Source organism: Chrysemys picta, chromosome 3 (assembly GCF_011386835.1).
Source record: "Chrysemys picta bellii isolate R12L10 chromosome 3, ASM1138683v2, whole genome shotgun sequence".
Classification (NCBI taxonomy): Eukaryota; Metazoa; Chordata; order Testudines; family Emydidae; genus Chrysemys; species Chrysemys picta.
In genome coordinates this window covers 126,947,526-126,967,595 of record NC_088793.1, presented here as the reverse complement: position 1 = coordinate 126,967,595, position 20,070 = coordinate 126,947,526, and the positions used below count along the sequence as shown (strand labels likewise).

General features: G+C 44.8%; 1 protein-coding gene across 3 annotated transcripts in view; it reads left to right on the top strand.

Annotated features, from left to right (window-relative positions):
- The window catches only part of FRMD1 (FERM domain containing 1), a 72,071-nt gene that overhangs the window by 28,723 nt on the left and 23,278 nt on the right, over positions 1-20,070 (top strand). For all 3 annotated transcript variants that reach the window (XM_005303946.4, XM_024112082.3, XM_024112086.3), the window contains exons 3-6: positions 239-329; positions 14,992-15,071; positions 17,131-17,207; positions 19,404-19,590. In XM_005303946.4, the coding sequence (XP_005304003.2) occupies positions 239-329; positions 14,992-15,071; positions 17,131-17,207; positions 19,404-19,590 (435 nt within the window). The remainder of the gene's footprint in view (positions 1-238; positions 330-14,991; positions 15,072-17,130; positions 17,208-19,403; positions 19,591-20,070) is intronic.

Below are 20,070 nucleotides of genomic sequence, written 5' to 3'. Positions count from 1 at the left end.
CATTGTACTGGGATAAGAGCATATACAAAGAGGGCTGGGGGGGGGGGGGGGAAGGAGGACAGGAATACACTACAACAGTGCCTTACAGCGACCAAAAAACCCTGGCCCGAGAACTGAATTATGTGCTGTGATTCTGATCTGGCGGCCTTTGTGCCTGTTGATAACTATGACCATGAAGAATTGTTCAGTGCCAGTATGTGTGGGCTGCCTGTAATGCTGGGTTGGTTGTTTCTTTCAGGTAAAAGCCACCGGACAGGAGCTCTTCCAGCAAGTTTGTGACTTAGTGAAGATTAAAGACCCTCACTTCTTTGGCCTCAGTATTGTTAAAAGTAAGCGAGCTCCATGCATGGAGACAAATGACTTGGCAAATGTCCACAGACACATTTGTGTATCTACAGTGTGTGTGCATATATACACACACTGGCCATGCCTGAGTGGGAACTTCATTGTAATAAGATCACAAACTATGTAAATTATCCAAAGCCTTGTCAGAGTCCTTTGATCTTTAGTCCTTGAGCAGACATATTTGAGGGGGGTGGGGCAGGTATATTTAACCTTGTTCTACTGTTTTTCTATAACTATGTTGTTTGCTGACATTTTTGCCATTGATTGAATTTAAAGTGTCAGTTGTTGCACAGAAGATGAAATTTTAAATGACTTTGGGGCTAGAAGTATTACATATCTTCCTAAGTAATAAATTTTAAAGAATGTGGTTCTCGTTAAACTCAGTGATTGGGGGTGGGGGGAGAAATGAGTTTTTTGTGAATACTAACTGCACTTGGATGAAGTGATTTATCTGCAGAGACCTTTTGACTTAGTGGCTGTTTTTTGCAGGAGATTGCAGACCTGAATCTGCCAGGTGCTCAGTGCTCTCAACTCAGGGGTTGTTCACACAAACACTTAGTTTTTCTTTGAATGATGGTCCTGACTGTATTCCACGGTGGGTGGGTTAGGCATGTGCCTGGAGCCAGAGAATTTGGAAGTAGCTCTGTTGGCTCACCTCATGACTCCATCTAAGGTCATAAAAGGTGGAGCGGATCAACCCCTTCTTTGGTTCCTTCTCACAGTTGGATGATCTGGATCAGAACCTCCAGTGTCCGTAACTTCAGCTTCGTCCTACAAAATGAGAATTGGATTTAGTTTTGTAAATGGTTTTGACAGTTTGTATGGGTTTTTTTTTTTAAATAGTCTTCAGTATAGCGTCTTATAGATTTAGTCTCTTGGGAGAATACCCTCGCGTTCTGCCTGTGATCCTTCTCAGTCAGCAATGGCCACCAGCACTGCCTTGGGGAAGCCCACATCATGTTGAGGTGTGGTATCTGCTGACTGCTCCCTAGCTGTACCTGACAAGGGCAGGAACTTCATTTCTGCAAATACCATGTGGAGAAGGCCAGGAGGCCCCCAGCCGACACAGCCCGGGGAACCCCCCTGTACATCCGCCTGATTCAGCATGGAGCATGCCTCCTGCAGTGAAGTCCAACTCTAGTGCAGGAAACTCTCTCTGAATCTCCCTCCCCACCCTCCGGCAGGATCTTGTTGGGAATCTAGGAAGCACTCTCATAAGCATGAGACTTAAGTGTTCCTCTAAATTCACTTCAGAGAAGCCTGATTCAGCTCTAAGCAAGCCCATCAGCTCGGTCCATGAGGCGTTGGGGCATATTAAGTCCCAGAGGCACAACAAGAAAGCCCATAAGCATTGGGCTATATTGGTACCAGAACATGATCCATTGCTGTTGTCATCCTTGGCACCTCCCAAACCCCGTGATTCATTGGCATTGATGAAGTCCAATCATTGTCAGTTTCAGGCATGGTCTTCTTCGATGGCTGCAGTGGTTCAAACAAGTACTGGGGAGAACTGAATCCCTTGCTGCTCCATAGAATACTTTCAGTCATCTGCATCCAGAATCCCCTCCTCCATCTCCAGAGAGAGAACACCACCACCAAAGGAGTTGACCACTGAAAGGGAGTTTGTTGCCTGTCCCATATGCAGAAGACCACTCCCCTGCAAAAGCACTGACAGTCCTACCATTAAAACCGGAATTAGTCCTTTTTCACCTATCCTATGTATCCTCCACCACACAAAAGACCTGCACTTGTTTGGGGCCAACCTCCACCTCATCCAATACGGCAGTGGTTCTCAAAGCCGGTCTGCCGCTTGTTCAGGGAAAGCCCCTTGCGGGCCGGGCTGGTTTGTTTACCTGCCGTGTCCGCAGGTTGCGGCCGATTGTGGTTCCCACTGGCCGCAGTTCGCTGCTCCAGGCCAATGGGGGCTGCAGGAAGGGCGGCCAGCACATCCCTCAGCCCACACCGCTTACTGCGGTCCCCACTGGCCTGGAGCAGCGAACCATGGCCAGTGGGAGCCGCAATCGGCCGCAACCTGCTGACGTGGCAGGTAAACAAACCGGGTCCGACCCGCCAGGGGCTTTCCTTGAACAAGCGGCAGACCAGCTTTATTATGTGCTAGCCAAAAGAGCAGAATTTTTGTTTTCTCACCCCGCTCCCAACTCACTGGTGGTTGAGGCTGTTTCTGAAAGGGCTAAACAGCAACATCCCAGGTCTGCGCTTACCAATAAAGAGGTCAAATGCCTGTATCTGTTGGGGAGAAAGGTCTTCTTATCATCTAGCCTCTAGTTCAGGATAGCCAATTACCAGGCACCAATGGCTAAATATGATTTCCTGAACGACTCCATGTTTGCAGAGTTGACTGACGGCCTTTCCCAGCAGGACAGAGCCTGTTTCCAAGCTCTGACAGACGAAGGCAAAGTGATAGCTAAGACCACTCTCCAATCCGTCGTCGATGCCACTGATACCTCCTCTAGAGCTACGGCTACCGCCATCGTCCTGTGCAGGGAGTCATGGTTCCATGTGTCAGAGTTCCCTGGGGAGGTCCAGAATACCATTCAGGACCTCCCCTTTGATGAATCGCAGCTCTTCAGCCAGAAGACAGACCAGTTTCTCCATGCCCTAAAGGACTCTAGGGCTACCCTCCACTCACTGGGGATATATACGAACATGTCTGCCCCTAAGAGGAAGTTTCGCCGCCTATCATTCAGACCTAGGCGTATGGCTCAGCAATTTTTCCATCAGAGAGCCTATGAACCACCACGCAAGAGACAGTGTTCAAAAGAGCTGCTTCCCCACACTCACTCTCTGCAACAGTCTCTGCATCTGAATCTCAGCCCCCGTCTCGACATTATTTTTGAATGGGAGCTCAAGAGTTGCAAAATACTAAGCCCAACCTTCCCAACTCCCACCCACCATTTGTGGGCTGTTTAGCACTCCTCCTCCTCCTCCCCCCAAACACTGGGAGTGCAGTAACAATGGACAAGTGGGTACTGAACGTCCTCTATTCTGACTATAAGATAGTTTGCATCCCTATGTCCTCCCTCCTCTTCGGGGACCGCTCTCAGGAGAATACCCTCAAACCAGTGTGGGCTCCCTATTGCAGCAAGGAGTGATAGAACATGTCCCTCCTCAATACCAAGGGAACAGGTTTTACTCAACTTACTTCCTGGTACTCAAAAAGAAGGGTGTATGGGGACCAATCCTTGGCTGCTGCCATCTCAACTGTTTCATTCACAAACTCAGATTTTGCATGGTTATGTTGGCATCTATAATCTCCTCTTTAGAAAAGGACATGTGGTTTACAGCTCTAGACGTGAAAGATTAATCCCGCTCTCAGACACTTCCTCAGGAATCTGACTATTTTCTCTACGTTGCGCTCCCTCTCAAATAGCGACCACCGCCAGAGTCTTTACCAAGATATTCTTGGTAGTAGCAGCTCACGTCAGACATCGTCTCATTGTCTTCCCCACCTCTACAAATGGCTCCTTGTTGCCAGGTCCCGCCAGGTAGCCTATGCATCAACTTCTATGATGCTGCACTGGGAGTCAGCGTAAACACTGAAAAAAATCTGTTCTCACCTCAAAGCAATCTCTGGATTTCATTGGGGCCACCTTGAATTTTATGGTCGCAAGAGCGTACCTGCCCAAGGACAGGTTGCAAACCACGATCACAAACAGCCCTCAAATACCAGTCAAGACAGGTCTTTCCCTTAGGTCATGTGGCCTCCTGCACCTACGTTACCCCGTTCACAAGGCTCCACCTTCGTTGTCTTCAAACTTGGCTGCAGTTGGGATATTCTCCAAACTGCCACTCCATGAACCTTGTGATAACCGTTCCAGCCAAGGTACTGTTTTCCCTGCTATAGTGGACAGATCCCGATCAGGACCATTATTACTGTTGCATCCCTATTGGGTTGGGGAGCCGTATGAATAGCCATACAGCATGAGGTACCTTGACAACTCGAGAGTCCAGGATGAACATCAATATCCTGGAGTTGTGAGCTGCCTGGAAGGCCTTTCTTCTGTTCATGCACACTTGCCATGTCCTTATGATATCAAACAACATCACGACTATCTTCTACATCAACAAGTAGGGAGGAGTGAGATCTGTCTCCCTGTGTGCAGAAGAGGTCAGCTTGTGAAACTGGTGCGTCAGCAGTCGAGTCACCCTATCGGCCAAATGTGCTTGCAGACACTTCATGGAGTGGGAGCTCCACAACTTGGTATTGTGCAATATTTTATTTTAGCTCTGTGCAGAATCCCAACCAAGGATCTGTTTGCCTCTCAAGCAAACAAGAAATGCACGACACACTGCTCCAGAGGAGACCTAGGTCGCCACTCCCAGGGCAACACTTTTGTTTTTTCCTGGGTCGAATCAGTTCAACTATGCCTTCCCTCCGCTGCCTCTCCTGTCACAAGTTCTGCGCAAAATCTGGCAGGACAGACCACGGGTCATCCTGATCACCCCCTTCTGGCCCAGGCAGCTTTGGTTTCCCAGCCTCCTATGCCTGTCCTCCAGCTTACCAATCATCCTCCCAAGGTTTCCCAAGCTCCTGACCCAGTGGAATGGTATGATCATCAAGCACCTCAATCCACATCCGCTCCACCTCAGGGCTTGGAATTTGGGTGGGCATCATCCTTAGAGTGGTCATGCTCCATGCCCATGTGAGACATCCTTTCTACTATGAGAAAGAACTCTATTAGAAGATGTAATCTAGCTAAATGGAGGCACTTTTTTTCTTGGGCACATCAAAAAGACAGGAGAAGGAAACCAAGGGATTTCTATAGAAGCATGAAAAATGCACACTGCACAGATTACTTGGATTACAAATCCCCTTGACCTATATGTGTTGTGCGGATATATGGTCACACATTAGTTCTTATAGTAAAGGGGAGGTGTCAGTCAGCAACTCCATAAGGAGTTCTGAAACCTTTTTGAAAAGGTTTCAGTTTAAAAACAGAAGCTTCATATCCCAGTGTGGGAAGAGTTTAAAATAACAAAAGTTTTGTTAAACATCATTTATGGTTTTTAGCTTCGTTGTAAACTCGAGTTCTGGATGTTGAGGTTTCTTCTTCTGGATTTAACTGTCTCACTATCTAATGGACTGTAAGGATGCAGCTCCTTGCACCACTTTCAACCTTACTGCTGCCCTCAACTGCTGAAAGAGAAACTGAGTTCAGGCTTTAGAAGATTTTCCTAATGAGGATAGGATTTTTCACCTCTTTTGGTTTTGTGTGGTCTATATTTTTATTAGGTTCTCTTCCTTTTAAAATAGAAAGCGACTCAATTCATTTTGAAGAAATGAACTTTGCACCAGTTAGACTAATCTCCTTCCCCTTCGAAACAAAGCTCAACAATGGTGCAGACTAACAGGGTGCTGCATTAGAACGTGGCTAGGACACATTGCTCTTCTGCCACGGATCATACTGTGTGCTGGGCCTTATTCCCTCTGCAGTCTTTTGAGTGCATCCTTCCTAAGTGACAGGCCCTGAGCCTCCACTTCACTCCCGGCTCAGTCCCGTGACTGATGCTCTCAGATGGGGTCCTTAGACTTCAGCACCCCTGGGTCATGCTGCGACTCCTTCAGCAGGGCCAGTTTGGCTTGGCACCTTGCAGGATTCTTCTCCTCTTAGGAGCTTTATAACCAGAAAACAGTGCAGTCTTTTCAAAAACTAAGTATTCTTTAACTGTCAACGGGAACACAATACTCAGAGATGTGGCTCAAATAACAGAGACCTTCTAAAAACGTTAAAATGTATTACTGGCACACAAAACCTTAAATTAGAGTGAATAAATGAAGTCATAGAATCATAGAATCATAGATTATAGGACTGGAAGGGACCTCGAGAGGTCATAGAGTCCAGTCCCCTGCCCGCATGGCAGGACCAAATACTGTCTAGACCATCCCTGATAGACATATATCTAACCTACTCTTAAATATCTCCAGAGACGGAGATTCCACAACCTCCCTAGGCAATTTATTCCAGTGTTTAACCACCCTGACAGTTAGGAACTTTTTCCTAATGTCCAACCTAGACCTCCCTTGCTGCAGTTTAAACCCATTGTTTCTGGTTCTATCCTTAGAGGCTAAGGTGAACAAGTTCTCTCCCTCCTCCTCATGACACCCTTTTAGATACCTGTAAACTGCTATCATGTCCCCTCTCAGTCTTCTCTTCTCCAAACTAAACAAACCCAGTTCTTTCAGCCTTCCTTCATAGGTCATGTTCTCAAGACCTTTAATCATTCTTGTTGCTCTTCTTTGGACCCTTTCCAATTTCTCCACATCTTTTTTAAAATGCGGCGCCCAGAACTGGACACAATACTCCAGCTGAGGCCTAACCAGAGCAGAGTAGAGCGGAAGAATGACTTCTCATGTCTTGCTCACAACACACCTGTTAATGCATCCCAGAATCATGTTTGCTTTTTTTGCAACAGCATCACACTGTTGACTCATATTTAGCTTGTGGTCCACTATAACCCCTAGATCCCTTTCTGCCGTACTCCTTCCTAGACAGTCTTTTCCCATTCTGTATGTGTGAAATTGATTTTTCCTTCCTAAGTGGAGCACTTTGCATTTGTCTTTGTTAAACTTCATCCTGTTTAACTCAGACCATTTCTCCAATTTGTCCAGATCATTTTGAATTATGACCCTGTCCTCCAAAGTAGTTGCAATCCCTCCCAGTTTGGTATCATCCGCAAACTTAATAAGCGTACTTTCTATGCCAATATCTAAGTCGTTGATGAAGATATTGAACAGAGCCGGTCCCAAAACAGACCCCTGCGGAACCCCACTCGTTACGCCTTTCCAGCAGGATTGGGAACCATTAATAACAACTCTCTGAGTACGGTTATCCAGCCAGTTATGTACCCACCTTATAGTAGCCCCATCTAATTTGTATTTGCCTAGTTTATCGATAAGAATATCATGTGAGACCGTATCAAATGCCTTACTAAAGTCTAGGTATACCACATCCACCGCTTCACCCTTATCCATAAGGCTCGTTATTCTATCAAAGAAAGCTATCAGATTGGTTTGACATGATTTGTTCTTCACAAATCCATGCTGGCTGTTCCCTATCACCTTACCACCTTCCAAGTGTTTGCAGATGATTTCCTTAATTACTTGCTCCATTATCTTCCCTGGCACAGAAGTTAAACTAACTGGTCTGTAGTTACCTGGGTTGTTTTTATTTCCCTTTTTATAGATGGGCACTATATTTGCCCTTTTCCAGTCTTCTGGAATCTCTCCCGTCTCCCATGACTTTCCAAAGATAATAGCTAGAGGCTCAGATACCTCCTCTATTAGCTCCTTGAGTATTCTAGGATGCATTTCATCAGGCCCGGGTGACTTGCAGGCATCTAACTTTTCTAAGTGATTTTTAACTTGTTCTTTTTTTATTTTATCCGCTAAACCTACCCCCTTCCCATTAGCATTCACTATGTTAGGCATTGCTTCAGACTTCTCGGTGAAGACCGAAACAAAGAAGTCATTAAGCATCTCTGCCATTTCCAAGTTTCCTGTTACTGTTTCTCCCTCTTCACTAAGCAGTGGGCCTACCCTGTCTTTGGTCTTCCTCTTGCTTCTAATGTATTGATAAAAAGTCTTCTTGTTTCCTTTTATTCCTGTAGCTAGTTTGAGCTCATTTTGGGCCTTTGCCTTTCTAATCTTGCCCCTGCATTCCTGTGTTGTTTGCCTATATTCCTCCTTTGTAATCTGTCCTAGTTTCCATTTTTTATATGACTCCTTTTTATTTTTTAGATCGTGCAAGATCTCATGGTTAAGCCAAGGTGGTCTTTTGCCACATTTTCTATCTTTCCTAACCAGCGGAATAGCTTGCTTTTGGGCCCTTAATAGTGTCCCTTTGAAAAACTGCCAACTCTCCTCAGTTGTTTTTCCCCTCAGTCTTGATTCCCATGGGACCTTACCTATCAGCTCTCTGAGCTTCCCAAAATCTGCCTTCCTGAAATCCATTGTCTCTATTTTGCTGTTCTCCCTTCTACCCTTCGTTAGAATTGCAAACTCTATGATTTCATGATCACTTTCACCCAGGCTGCCTTCTACTTTCACATTCTCAACGAGTTCCTCCCTATTTGTTAAAATCAAGTCTAGAACAGCTTCCCCCCTAGTAGCTTTTTCAACCTTCTGAAATAAAAAGTCTCGGCACACCACTTCTGAAAGGTTGCCGACCCCTGGTTTACACAGTAAAGTGCCTCCCACAGAGATGGTTGCAACTTCCTGAACACCCACACGTTTGCAAGACACTCCTTTTCAATAGTCACATAGCTCTTTTCCTGGGAAGCAGTTTTTTTGCTCAGATATACAGGGGTGTGTGTGTGTGTGTCTCGCTTAGCATTGATTTGCACCAACACAGAGCCCCGTCCTGTGTCTGAGGAATCTGTGAAGACCGTGAAGCATTTGTTAAAACTGGGCTTACCAGAACTGGATCCCGGTTCAGGGCATCCTTCAGTGCACAGAGAGCCTTTTTAAAATGCTGTTCAATCCAGATGATTCTGTCTGGTTTGCCCTTCTTATACAGGAATAGGAGCTACTAGGGAGCTAAAAGTGAGATACAAATCTCCTGTAATACCCCAGGCTCCAGTCCTTAAGAGCCACCACCTTTGCAGATTCTGGCTTTGGCTACACTGGCGCTGTACAGCGCTGCAACTTGCTGCGCTCAGGGGTGTGAAAAAACACACCCCTGAGCACAGCAAGTACAGTGCTGTAAAGTGCCAGTGTAATCAGTGCCTGCAACGCTGCACGCTCACTTGCAGCGCTGCAAGCTATTCCCCTCAGAGAGGTGGAGTACATACAGCACTGCGAGAGCTCTCTCTCGCAGCGCTGGTGGGGCAACCACACTCGCGCTTCACAGCGCTGTGAAGTCCCGAGTGTAGCCAAGCCCTTTGTGTGACTACTACCCATCTTGTGTCCTAGATAAACCACCTCAGCCACCCCCACTTTACACTTCTCCACTTTTACAGGCAGTCCCACCTATCGAATGCAGTTGAACATCGTCCTGACTTGGGGTATCTGTTCTGCCAGATCTTACTTTAAAAAGTAGAAATGTCATCAATGTATACCAGGGCAAATCCTGCCATTCCCTTCCTTAGCTGGTCTGCAGATGCTGAAAGGTGGCTGGGGCACCCTTTAGGCCCAAAGGTAAAACCAAGCCCTGTTGTGGTAGTGAATTCAGACTAAATTTTAGCCTTAATCCTAGTCCAAAGACACTTGCCAGTAACTGAGGTCCATCATGGTAAAGTGATATGTGCCGCTCCCCCGCCCCCAACTTGTCTAGAATCTTATCGGCCCTAAGCATGGGGCACATCAGACACTGTCATTCAGCTTTCTATAATCCACACAGAATCTGATCCACCTGTTCTCCTTGGGTACCAGCACCATGGGGGTGAGGTCCATGGACCGTTTGACTGCTTAATAACCCCCAGTTCCAACAGGTCTCTGATTTCTTTTTCCATGTTCTGGGCTGTTTTCCCAGCAACTCCAAAAGGGTACATCTAATGGGAGGTTTTTCTCCATCCGATGGTCTGGCTAGCTAGACTCATAGACTGGGAGTACAGTAGTTAAAAAGTGATGTGGGAAAGGACTGTGCCTTGCTTAAATTGCTTGCTGTGCATGGAACTTTGTGCTCCCATCAGTTCACATTTATCTCCATCCTAATCTCTGGAATGTCTGTGTCATCCTAATATTAAAATACACTTAATACAACCAGATTAATTAATGAGCCATTTATGGTTGCCAGTTCGAACAGAGTTCTCACTTTTAGTACCACTCTGGTATTTTGCTCTCCTGATGTGTGGAATTCTTCAGTGGCATCAGTGCAAGTATTGTCCCTATAGAGATAGCAGAATATGAACACTGAGCACTGTATTACCATGCTGCTCTGTGAGGAGACTGTAGTAATAAAAGTAAAATTAAAATAGAGACAGTCAGGAAATGTAAAAGTCAAGACTCCTACAATAGTACTAACTCCATCACATTTGAATACATGCTGTATTTTCTATTTCAGCTTTCCTTGATAAATGTCTAATTGAATACATATTGGGTCAGATGTGTAGCTGGTGTAAATTTGGCATAGCTCCATTTGACTTCTGTGGCGCAATACCAGTTTATACCATCTGAGGATCTGGCCCATTTTTGTGGTGATAAATCTTTAAATACACAGGATGTGCAATATGCCAAGTTAATGTTGTTCTAGAGCAACAACTTAGTGTTTGCATTTCCTGTTTCTCTTTTTTTAAAAATGTGACGTGAAATCTTTACATTCCAATTCATTTTTTCCTCACTTAATTTCATAGAGTTTTTAAAGGTTGGTTGTGGGAGGAAAGCTTAAACAAATTGCACTGCTACAAACTATCTGGGGCAACAGATGGATTTCTTGGAATTACTGCACTGGTAAAGTGCAAACTACTAACTAGCGATTCTTCACTTGTGCTTCATGCTATGCCTACACTACAAGCTAGGGATTGGATTCCCCTGCTGGTGTGTACACACTCACGGTAGCTCTGTGGGAACTTCAAGGTCAGTTTGTTCTCGATATGGCTCAGCCATGCCAGTACCTATGCTATTGTGGCTACGCTGCTCTTTATACTCACGCAAACTCATCAAGCTACCACAAGTATGTGTACGTGAGCAGAGGAATCCTGCCTGTAGGTCGTAGCGTAGACTTATCCTAAGAGGAGCTGGTGCACATGTGCATGCACATGCATCCTTGTGGCGGCCAAATCCTGACTTGTGTAAATTGTCATAGCTCAACTGAAGTCAGTGGAGCTATGACCGCTTTCTCAGTTGGTGTATCTAGCCTGTGTGTATAGTGAATTATATTAGATTTCACCTGAAATGGCGAGACTGTGAATTTCTAAGCAATTCTTTCCAGTTCTGCTCTTAAATGGGTAGAGTTCAGTGCCCACATCTCTGCTGAACAGAGATTGCATCCAAACCAGAGGCAATTTAAACATCTGACAAAGATCTGTAAACTTCACAACTAATCCAGTTAAAAAAAAAAATACAAAAAAACCTTATGGGTTGGGGGAGCCTTTGTTTTTGTAGACTGAGGATTATACTGCAGGTTGGCATTCCGACAGTATTAACTTAATTAAGCAGGAATGTGATGCTGCATTCCTGGACTGAGGGGAGGACTGCCACGATTCCAGGCTACACTGAGATGGGGGGGGGGAGAAACAAGAAGGGGAGGGGACAGTGGGGGAGGTCACTTGTTCAGGCTGTTTATGAAATTTTGAGGTTGGACGCATGTACTTAAAATATCACGTACACTGTTCAGAAAAACATATTAATTATCAGCTGAACACAGTTGTCTGTATTTCCCTAACCTGACCAATAGGATTAAGTTGTGACCCAGGTTATAGGTACTCTGAAATTATGGCTCCTTGTGGGGTTTATCTCAGCTGCTGTTTTATGCCTTGTCCAGGCTAAAAGTCTTAACAGTGTCTATAACTGGTTTCCATTATGGTTGACCTCCAAACATGGTTTGTGTATGGATGCAAGGCGGCTAAAACTCTTAGTAGCCACAGCCAGCTAACAGTGTTTCAACCCTGCCGGAGGCCTAGGTCTTCCATGGTTGTCTTCCTGTAATCTGTTCAGCACACTTGGGGACAGGAAGGGGATACTAAGTGTGGATGGGACAATCCTAATAATCTTTGTGTAACTTAACTGCTTTGGCTGCTTCTCCTCTTCCCCAGCTCTCTGTGACAGATATAAAGCCCCACGTGTTTCTGGTGTTAAACTGAATGCATGTCCTCCACACACTTCCCCTCCCCTTCTGAGGTAGTGTGGGATACTTGCTCAGATTTTTCCCAGAATGCCCTGATAAAAACATGATTGGGCAGCATGTCAGATGCACCCAACACAATTGTGATGTCAGAAAAGCTGCCACATGGGCCCAAACTGACCCATGGAATGTGTGAAGGTCAATGTGCTCCGCCTGGTTCCAAAACCATGGTTAAAACCTGTAGTGTGGACAGTGCCTTTAACCATACCTGAAATAGTTCCAGACGCCGCTTAGGTCCACATCTAATACGATGTGACATAGTGTGATCAGAAATGTTTCTTAACAGAACAGTCTAAAATGAGGAGGGGTAGCCTATAACAGAGGAGTCATCTGAAATTGTGGGCCCCATGTAGGATAGGATTGCGTAGCCACACACATTGCTGCGTCATTGGTCCTGCTTGAATTGGTCACATAATTTGTGCTCCAGAATACAAACATTTTGTAAAGTCTCTTGCCCAAGGCTACATCTACACTACAGGGGGGAGTCGATTTAAGATACGCAAATTCAGCTACGTGAATAGCGTAGCTGAATTCGACGTATCGCAGCCGACTTACCCCGCTGTGAGGACGGCGGCAAAATCGACCTCTGCGGCTTCCCGTCGACGGCACTTACTCCCACCTCCGCTGGTGGAGTAAGAGCGTCAATTCGGGGATCGATTGTCGCGTCCCAACAGGACGCGATAAATCAATCCCCGGGAGGTTGATTTCTACCCGCCGATTCAGGCGGGTAGTGTAGACCCAGCCCAAGATTGCAAAGAAACTCTTCAGAGTGAACTATTGTTACCTATGTGGTGACAGCCTGAAACAACAGCCCCTAAGAGGCATGGACTGCCTCATGCATTTCAATGGGCCATTAACACTGAAGTCTAATTGGGAATACTTTAAATGTCATTGTTAACTATTTCACTCCTGTCCTGGTCATCTAGCACAAGCATCAGCTAAGGTGCTTCTTCCACTGCTGTTAGACACAGGGGTAGATATTGTGAGGGAGGTGCCAGCCATTTGTGTGGGAAGGAGGAATTCAAACCACCCTTCCTTCATAAATTTGCAGCCTCTCCCCAGTGCCAAAGGCCTAAACTGCCTCCTAGTTGTCAAAATAACAAAACTTCCATATCCTGTGGAGTGCCAAACCTCCTAATTCTGTCTTCCCAAAACCTCCGGTCCCCACACCACTGGCAACACCTGCAATGCTACTAAACGCTTTTGAACACAAAAACCTGTGGCATGCTGAGTGTTTGAGGGCAGCATACAAGGAATAGAATTTAATATGAACATAAATAACAAGTGGTAGTTTACGGACTGGGCTAGATTGTTGGGGGTGAGGGTAACAGGCAAGGAAACAGGACTTGTGGGGGAGGGGAGTGCTGCTAAATCAGGGATTTGTGACATAATTTAGGGGTCACTTTCTCATAATTAGTCTCCTGTGCCATCTCCAGACAAGACTTCCTGTCACAGTAATGTATGGAACAATGCTGGCCAAGCATGGGGGTTACTTTTTGTGGGAGGGGGAGGGGTTGTTTGTTTGTTTTATTTTATTTTTTTGTTTTTTTTTAAAAACCATCAAAAACCTGCTACGTCTGTGTTCTTAGCTTGAACTTGTTTGGAAAATAGCTGTGATGTAATCCAGAGCAACACTGGATAACTGTTGTGAACTCTCTTGTGGCTAGAATGCTTCATTCCATAGGGTATGCAAGGAAAGGACGATCAGTGTAATCTACTATTCTTTCCACACAGTTGCTGGTTATGCCAATTTGCATTTCCTGTTTTCCCCTTCTTCAGTTCAGCTTTGAACATCATAAGCCAAAGCTTCAGAGTCTCTTCCATCCTCCATTTCAGGTCTTTCAGGAACAAGATCTTTTGCTTGGTACTTATGTCACCTGTCAAAACCCTTTTTTCCCCGAGTGAGACCAGGGAATAGAGTGACTAGTCACATGAATGTGGCTGCTGGAATTACCTATGTAGCCTGAAGTACTCAAGTTGTCTCTTGAAGACTTGAGAAGGGTCAAACACATTTTCACTAGCTGAATTGCATTTGTTTTTGATACTTTTGTACATACAAAATTCCAGATTTTTGAAAGGCCCACAAAGTGATTTCAAGACAGCGGTTGTCCAGATGGCCTCCCTTCATTCCCCACCACCTACTCTCTTAGCTGGAGAACGTTCCAACCATTCATGGCAGGCTGGGTTCCTCCATTTCCAATCCAGTTGCTCTAACTGTGTAAGAGAATTTGGGCTAGAGGGGAGATAAACCAAGCTTTTAGCAGAGGGAGTTTGGGTGTGTTGACATGTTGTATTGGGGAGGAGTCGTCTTTTGTTTTTGTGTGAGGGGGCACAATCTGGTCAGAAATATTTGAAGGGAGGAGACTCTCCATTTCATGGATAGGGGATGGTGTATAACATACCAGCTCTGGTAAGAAGGGAGGTTGCTGAAAGCTTCCTTTAAAGACAGTGTTGCTCTATTAATTTGACGGTAAGGTTAACTCAACAAGCTGGCATTTCTCCCTTCCATAATGGGCTCACCTCAAGAAGTGAGTATTGGGCTTGATTGTGCAAGATGCTGAGAAGCCTCCACTACTGCTCAGCACCTATAGGGCTCAGGCCTATGTATGAGCTTCCTTCCAAGCCCATGTCCCCAGCAGCGTACAGCTGGCGAGCAAGTCCCATTTCCCGCCACCTCCCTTGCTGGTGCCTATCTAGTCCTGCTCTGGGGTTACATTTACTATAATTCACGTGCACTGTTGGAAGACTATGAAACAAATCTCCAAGTAATTGTCAGATGGGAATTTCGATTTCTGAAACAGCCTCCGTTTCCTACCAGTACCCCCTTCTCTTCTCTCTCTTTCAGACAATGAATATGTATTTATGGACCTGGAGCAGAAGCTTAGCAAATACTTCTCGAAGGAATGGAAGAAAGAGACGAGCAAAGTAGGTCAAATGTGGTTGTATTTCAGAGATTATTAACTTTGTGATGCTATGATTACACCATGAAATAGAGGCCTCAAACTGAAGACTGAGGAGCACTTGCTGGTCGTCTCTGGTGAGCTGGTTGGTCACATGGAACTGAGTCTCGTAATTTCCAGCTGCTAAATTGGATTAAAAGAGGGTAAAATTACATTAAGTACTTTATGCTGCCACATAAGCAACTGCTGTAGCTGCCACCGGGGTGTTGTTCAGGTGCCCATAGAAGGGGATGGTGGGTCAATAAGCCACTCTCTTTTGAGAATAGTTGCTCCATGGAAAGGTTTGAGAACCCCTGCTGAATAAAACAGAGCAGCCTTTGGGTAAAATGACCTTGCACGGCTACTTGTAATAACCTGTGTACCACTGTGCATTTGACTATGAAACACAATGGGGGCTGGAGTTGCGATTCAACAGAGGTGTGTGAAAGAACAGCAGTTGTAGGGAGGAAGCATTTTTTTATTAAGAGGAGTCTTGATTTCTCTACGCTAGCTGAAATGTCAAGAAAAATCATGTGAAATGAATAAGGCATGTCTGGCTTGTACCAAACAACATTGTCAAGTCTTTTTTTTTTTTTCTTTTTTTTTTTATTAGAAGTTTAAAGATCAAGTCCCATGCCCAGTTGTCATCTTTTTACATCAAAACAAAATCTTAAGAGCTGAAACTAACACGAATGTTTTCATTAAACTACATTGTTAGGCTCCAGACATGTTTGTATATAAGTATTGTCTGTTACACCTCTCTAGGAAGATACTTTGCTCAGCAAGTGAACTTTTGGTTTCTTCCACCTCGAGAGCGACTGCTGGAATCAGCAGTATCTCCCATTTTAAGTACAGGAAATATCTCTCAACACAGTATAGCATCTTCCAAATGAGAATAAGCTTTCAAAATGTGACTAATGGAATTTGCTACTGTGGCACCAGTTAGGGCAACATGCCTGTGTAGGTACTCACGTGGCCCTAGTCACCATAGTAACTGAGCGCCTCGCAGTCATTCATGATCTTTATCCTTACAACACCTCTTCTGAGGTCGGAGAGTGTTTTGATTCCCATCTGTAAAATGGGGATTAGACCCAGAGAGGCTAAGTGACTTGCCCAAGGTCACACAGGACATCTGTGGCTGAATATGGAATTGAATCCTGGTCTCCTGAGCCTCCTGGTTCAGTGCTGAGTTGGCTAGCTCCCTCCTCCTTATCCCTTCATTGACAACAAAATGGTATCCTTGCGCACTCTGCAAAATGATTAAGTGTTGTGACTGGATTTTTTTTTTAAATGAGTTCCTTGGCGATGGAGTTGTTACTGTTGGTACCATAGGTGTGCTTGACACATTATGTATGTAAGCAGATGGATCTGTGACCCAACATATACTTGGGTCTGCTTATGTGAGTGAAGTTATATACTGACCAGACCTCAAAATAGACAAAGCAGAGAGGGGAAGGAATGTGAGACTTTAATTCTGTCTTAATTTTTATTGAAAAATAGATATTTGGTGCTCAGGGGACTTCCCCTGTAAGGGAGATCACAGTTTGAACAAAAAATCTTGACAGTATTCTTTTAAACATCTGTAGTTGTAGTCTGTGAAATTGACATCGTGTCTCCCTTGAGTTCGTGGCTATATGGTGTGAATAACCAAAGCAAAGGGTTTGCCCTGCCAGCCCAAAGATCAGTAGCAGCCTGGAATGCTTCAGCCTGGGTCAGGAAGGGCTGAGCATATTGCAGAGGTAAAAGGTTTAGTCTTTTCCTGAGAGTGGGGCTGAGGGCTGGCGGCATAGGGTATAAGGAAACAGGAGAGCTTGGATGCTTCATTTATGTCTTGCCATGGCCGAACGTTTCATAGTGTCTCCTTGATAAAAGCTCCCAAGACAATTGCTGTACAGCTAAGTGTGGTGAATAAAAAAAAGAAAATGTGGGGAGTGGGTCTGGAGTGGGGAACAATGGGCAAAACACAGAATAGTGGGGAAGATCATGAGCCTCTGGGCTCATGAGAAAATTGTCTAATGCTTTCTTTTTCTCCCTTTGCCCTAAAGGGGACAGAGAAGTTCACCCCTCCTTTTGTTGCCTTCTTCAGGGTACAGTACTACGTAGAAAATGGAAGGGCCATAAGGTAAATCTGTCCAGGGTAACAACTTTATTTTTTAATAAAGCTGTATTACATGGAAAAACAAAAATCTCTTTCCTTTGAAGAGCTCTTTCCTTCTCTCTGTGGGTGCTGTAGTCCTAAAGGCATTCTCTGGAGGTCAATAATGATGTCTGTCAGTACATCCTTTTATCCAAAGGAGTCGACTTCCATCCTGGTAGGATTCAAACTGAGATGCTTTTCATCTATCTTTTTAAAGTGCCATGCGCCAATAATTTAATGTTGCTGCTTTTTAATTGTTTAGCATCTCTAACTTCAGTCTTGTAATTGTTTAGAAGTTATTACAAAATTAATAGTGAGCACCCTCAAGTTTGTTGTTCTGCTGTCGACTCTCCATCCTCTCACTCACATGCTTTGATTTAGCTGTTGCTCTTCTTCAAACTCCCCATCCATTTGCCCACAACAACTATGGCAGCCTTGTTTTCATATGCTTTCCACAGCCTGAACTTCAGTCTACAATAATTTTCCCCCTTCTTCCTCCTTGTTCGGAAGGCTTAACTCTTTTTTTTTTTTTTTTTTTTTATTTCTCTCTCTAGATATGGATGTAGGTAATATTTATTAAAATGCAGCCAACAAACCTCTGATTTTACGTACAAGATTAAAAAGAAAATCAGACCAACACTGGCAAAATGATCATAGAAATTGTTACTCTGGGATACAGCCTAGTATTTTTCCATTGGTAATTTATTTTTTGTATTTACTGTATCTGAGCCATGCGCATGCTGGCTAATTTGGAAGTGGACAAAAGGAATGACTTGTGAGTTATAGAATTTTGCATTTGAGTGGGTTCCATTCATGTGGAATATAGGATGCACACAACTACCCTTCCCTCCCCAGGCAGAACAAAGGATGATTCAGTTAAAAATGAACAACTGACAGAGTGTTTTTGCATCAGCACTGCTGGTGTGGTTCTGGCCTCAGGGCAAACCAAGAGCTGGAAGCATTCAGGTGGATTAATGTCAGCATAATCTTTGCTCTATTTAGGCATTTTGCTGTCCTCATCTGAATAAGGCTTTTTTATTTTCCTCTTTGGACTGAGGGGGGAAAGTTTCCCTTTGAAAGTTTCTCTCTGAGAGGAGGAAGTTTTTCTTACTGCTAAAAGGAGACTTCCCAGTATTCATCTTCCTCTGGGTATGTCTACACTGTAATTTAAAAACCTACCACTGGAACATGCCAGCTGACTCTGGCTCGCAGGCTTTGGGCTAAGGGACTGTTTAATTGTGGTATAGACAGTCAGACTCCGACTGGAGCCCAGGCTTTGGAACCCTGCAAGGTGGGAGGGTCCCAGAGTTCAGGCTGCAGCCCGAACCCGAGAACATCTACACTGCAAGTCAGCTGGCACAGGCCAGCTGCAGGTTTTTAATTGCAGTGTAAACGTACCCTTTGTACCTCTCCATTGGCATCACAAGCGTCTTTCCTCTGCAGTAGTAGTAAAGCAGAGAGAGGTGCACAGAGGCACATCCATGTAATCATGGGGCTTCTTTAAAACACACTCATTGAATCAGAGTCCTAGAAGGGAGGTCTTGGTTCTGTGACCATCTAGCCATCTATTTATCATATGCTCACCTTTCCCTAATAACATCCCCATTTAGTGCTCCTGCAAGACAACAAAAGCAAATCCAAGGTTCCTGCCATTATTATCTACCTCCCAGGTAATTCACTGATCTTGTAAAGCACTTTGAGAGCCTCAGCTGGAAGGTGCAATACAAAAGCAGTGCCAGTTCTAGAGAGGACGGATGGACTTTTGGTTGAGACACTGGACTGGGACTCAGGAGATCTGAGATCCTTTCCTGGCTCTGCCACAACTTCCCATGTGACTCTTGGCACTTAATCACTCTGTGCCCTAGTTCCACTTCTCTGCAGAAAAGTGATGATATGAGTTCCTTTCTTCAACCTTTGTCTATTTGGATTGTTTAGACTGTAAAGATGTGAGGACAGACTATTCCCTACTGTGCCTAGTGCAGTGGGGCCCTGGTCTTGACTGGGGCTGTAGATGCTACTATAATACAGAGAGTAAATGACTATTTAAAAATGCAGTTTATACACATCAGTGATTCCATACACGTATCCATTCTCGACAGTGAAGCTGCATGTGACTGGCCTTACCTGAATGTGATCTCTCTTTGCTGTGGCTTAAATACAGCTTCTCTCTGTATTCTGCAGTGACATGGCAGCACGGCACCTGTACTACTGCCATCTCAAGGAGCAGGTGTTGAGGTCTCGGTGCCTCCACAAAGAAGAAATCTACTTCCTGCTGGCTGCGTACGGTTTACAGGCTGACTTGGGCAACTATACGGAGAATGTCCATGTTGGGAAATATTTTGAACCTCAAGCCTATTTCCCACAGTGGGTAAGTTTTCACCATGAGAATGAGGCAGAATCGTCTGTAGTTGCAGCAGGGACTCCCCAGGCTCTGTGACTGTATGTGGGATGAATCCAACAGGGCTTTTTCTCCACTGAGGCCTATGTGCTTCCCAGTCTGAATCCAACAATTAAATGGCAGATATTTTCAGAAATAAATTGCATTGAAATGCATTTGCTTTTGCATCCTAAGATTCTCTGGAAAACCTCAAGGGGCTGAAGAAGAGTATCTTCAGTACCTTGGCCCCATCATATTTACCTGTGGGGTGGACTGAGTTCAGTGCAGGGTGGCAGTATGTGAGGGGCAACACCAGTTGGTCAAAACAGAGAGAAAAGGACTTCTCGCTCTGACTAGACTCAGCTGAGAATTTCATTGTGATCCCTCTGTGTATGGTCTCTTGGCCACTAATTGGTCTTGAGTTACTTGTATCTCATTGTCCAGTGCTTCTAGTATGTACTTTAAAGATTT